Source organism: Temnothorax curvispinosus, unplaced genomic scaffold (genome assembly GCF_003070985.1).
Source record: "Temnothorax curvispinosus isolate PA1 unplaced genomic scaffold, ASM307098v1 QBEX01005011.1, whole genome shotgun sequence".
Taxonomy (NCBI): domain Eukaryota; kingdom Metazoa; phylum Arthropoda; class Insecta; order Hymenoptera; family Formicidae; genus Temnothorax; species Temnothorax curvispinosus.
In genome coordinates this window covers 591,194-594,897 of record NW_020214791.1, presented here as the reverse complement: position 1 = coordinate 594,897, position 3,704 = coordinate 591,194, and the positions used below count along the sequence as shown (strand labels likewise).

Here is a 3,704-nt window from a genome sequence, read left to right as displayed (position 1 = left end):
AACGATAGATCCACCCAAAGACCTCGTCCCGATTACGAAAGTTCATCCAAAGGTGAGAACTATCCAAATAACGATAGATCCACCCAAAGACCTCGTCCCGATTACGATAGAGAGGCCCTCCATGGTCCAGACGATCGAAATGAATATCCACAGAGTCGACAGTGCAGGTACATTTGACTACCTCTCATTGTCAATTAAACACATAGAATTTTTTTATTAGTAGTGTAATGTATGACGGAGATCGTACTTATCTTACATTCATATTTGTGTCTTCGTGTTAGTTTAGAAATACTCACAAGAAAATTCAATTATTTTTAAATAGAGGCAATGAGTTTCGTTGTGGAAGTAATGAATGCCTGCCGCGAAGCGTTAAATGCGATAATAAGATTGATTGTCGAGACGCCAGTGACGAAGAATCTTGTAGTAATCTTGGGTAAGTTAAATGCTATCATGTCTTTTTTTTATTCGAATGCATTACTTGACATAATATGAATGAATACGGCAATTATCACTTGACACGGACTTTTGATAATGACATTTATCTTCGCTCTTTTTCTGTCTTTCTTAATTTCTCTTTTTATTTAAAAATCTCAGCTTTAAACGCATGATTTTGCATATTCACAAAATTCTAGAAACAGAAATCGGGGGAATGACTGCGTTCTGCCTGAACAACCGGAAGGGGGGAACTACGAATTGACTGACTGCGAAGAACCTTGCATTAAACGTCCCGGTGACTTAGTTCCCAAAAACAGTATCCTAAATTTTACCTGTAAGAGCAATTACATACTGAGCGGAAACACCATTTCCGTTTGTGTCGACAACGACTGGTATCAGCCGCCTTCGTGTCTCAGTAAGTCTATTTTGACAGTGTATTTACCTTCGAACGTTGAAGTCTCTGCTTGAGGCAACATTTTTCTTATTTAACGACGCGTCGTACGATATCGAAAATTTATTATTTACCTTCTCCGTTGATTATCTCTAGAAATCTGCCCGCCGTTGAACAGCACCAGCGTGGACATTTCTTGCAGCTACCAGGGGAAAACGGTGTCCTGTAGCGAGCGCATAATGCCTGGTACACGGGCTACACTCGCCTGTAAATCATCTTATAAATTACCTTTAACGAACGATCCGGCTTACAGGGAGATCACGTGTCTCGACGATGGTTTATGGGATCGTCGCCTTTTTCGCTGTCTACCAGGTACTTGTCATTCACGTGCTTCCTGACGCGAGGAAACGAAAAATAAGAAAAAAAAAAGAAACGAAAAAGTCTCGACGAATTGAACGTCAACCATGCATGCTACCGTCCATTAGCAGACCACACATGACGTTTTTCCTCAATAATTGCCGTATAAGATTACAGTTTCGAGACTTTTTTTCCAGCTAGTGATTTATGATCCGGCGGCTCATCTGCAATTATCGTGCCATCGTACAGCGAAAATATTAACGACCGTCTGCTTAATTAGAATGTGGAACGGCCATCGCGCGCGGCAACACCTTAATCGTAAACGGATTTCAAGCCAAAGCAGGGGTATTTCCATGGCACGTGGGTATTTACGCCAAGGAGCATGCGGGCGAGTATCAGCAGATATGCGGCGGCACTTTAATTAGCAACAATCTCGTCGTATCAGGTAAATTATCGCGCGGGTGAATCATTTTATTCATGGATTTACTCTCGTCGTGTAAATGCATATTTCGTAGCGGCCCACTGTTTCTACGATGAGACTTACAACAGACTGTACCGCGCATCGAAATACGCTGTGGCCGTCGGCAAACATTATCGCGATTGGAACGCCAGAGAGAAATACGCGCAGCAATCGTCGGTGGAGAGCATTCAAGCGGGCGGCAGGTACCAGGGAGCGAGAGGTAATTTCGCCAACGACATAGCTTTGTTGAAGTTGAAGACGCCCTTCGAGCTGACTACCTTAGTAAGGCCCGTCTGCATAGACTGGGACAACACGTACGAGAGGGAGCAGCTGCAAGTGGGACACGCCGGCAAGGTAACATGGGCCAAGTATCAATTGTGAGAACCGACTAATTGGCCGTCTTAGCGGCAATTCAATTAATTACGAGGGCGCTTTGTAATGTCCGAGCGAAAGTACATTTGGCGAACTACTAGTTGCAAACTGCATTAACGGCACAGTTTTGAAACTAAACTTCGGCCCGCGTGCACGTTGGGACATTGTTACAGGGTGTCCATTTAAATTACCGCGCGAGTGCAATGCGTACAGTTTTGTCTCTGATCGCGAGTGGAGGGGGGGGTTTATCTAATTTTTGTGAAGTCGCGGTTCGTTTCGCTTGTTGGCACGAGGAGGAAGGGAGAATAGAATGTAAAGAGAAAATAAAACGGACACGTGAGCTCACTTCGTGATTTCAGGTGGTCGGCTGGGGTAAAGACATCAAAGGCGAACCCACCAGGAGCTTACAGGAAATTGACATGCCGTTCGTGCCGTACGATCAGTGTTTGTCCGCGGTTCCTGTAGATTTTCGAGGATACCTCACGTCCGACAAATTCTGCGCCGGCCACTTGAACGGTGAGTCTATGTATGCGAACGAACGAGAGATTTATTTGCTCGCTCATAGGAGAACATGCGTGAAATTACGTAATGTTTGATAATACTAATTGACTGATGACAGATGAAGTAACTATGAGTATCTTTACTACAATCGCGATAAAAACATGCAATTCTGAAAACGTGAATGCACGTGCGTTTCTCCTTTGTATTTCGTAATCGTACATAATGAAAGTAATTGCACAATTATCAGGCTCGAGTGTTTGCGACGGGGACAGCGGCGGCGGCTTGTGCTTCGAGAAGGATGGCATTTGGTATCTTCGTGGCGTCGTGAGCGTAAGCCCGGAGAACAGAGGCAGCTGCGATTACAACTCGTACGTTGGATTTACCTCTATCGGTCATTTCCGTGATTGGGTTCGCGAGGCCTACGTCAATTCGTAAATGTTCCGAGGGACGTGTGAGCTGTGCGGGCGCGCGAAATATATAGCCGGGCATCATCGAGCCTGCAATAACGCCAGACAGTTCGATGTGACGTCAAAACAAGATAACAGCAACAAAACATTACGGATTGACAATTGTAAATCTCCTTCACAATTTTAGCATCGAGTGGCAAAAACGCAAAAATGGAAGGATAGAGATTTAAAGATTTGTGCGATAAAAAATTGATTTTTATATTAAAAACACAATATTATCTCTGAGTGACACTGTCGAATATGATTTTATAAAAGTTTTAAAAATCTGCGTTGTGTATGATACCTTTTTATCATAATAAAACTCTTTAATTACACCTGCACAGTTGTGACGTATGTCTAGGAAGAAATCAATAAGGAAGTCATTATACCTAATCGGTTCTGCATCGCTGCATAATTACCCCCACTTCGATTCTCCACGGTTATATAGATATAGACATCTTCGTGCATCAAGTGACGCAATATGAAACCGACCGTAGTTTCATATGAGTAATACTCCTGTTGCCCTAATCATAGCGTTTATTGCGCTCTCATGCAGATATTTCCACACACGTTGTTGGACATATTTTTAATGTTCGACACGATCAAGTGCAGCTCGAGCCATATCGAAACGCAACTGAATGACGAGCGCCCGTGACGAGCGCTCTGCTGGACGGCTTTATCTGACAGAAATCTAAATTAGTAACGCGTCATTTTATTTACAGCGGCGCCGCGTCATCCGTAA

At 43.6% G+C, this 3,704-nt stretch overlaps 1 protein-coding gene across 1 annotated transcript in view; it reads left to right on the top strand.

Moving 5' to 3' along the window:
• Positions 1–3,303, top strand: part of LOC112454347 (modular serine protease-like) — a 4,699-nt gene extending 1,396 nt beyond the window's left edge. Inside the window, exons 2-9 of the mRNA XM_025015677.1 lie at positions 1–167; positions 323–433; positions 633–850; positions 983–1,198; positions 1,464–1,628; positions 1,699–1,997; positions 2,375–2,531; positions 2,764–3,303. The exon at positions 1–167 is cut by the window's left edge and continues 530 nt beyond it. Coding sequence (XP_024871445.1) covers positions 1–167; positions 323–433; positions 633–850; positions 983–1,198; positions 1,464–1,628; positions 1,699–1,997; positions 2,375–2,531; positions 2,764–2,951 — 1,521 coding nt within the window. The 3' untranslated portion in view covers positions 2,952–3,303. The remainder of the gene's footprint in view (positions 168–322; positions 434–632; positions 851–982; positions 1,199–1,463; positions 1,629–1,698; positions 1,998–2,374; positions 2,532–2,763) is intronic.
• The last annotated feature ends 401 nt before the right edge of the window (positions 3,304–3,704 follow it).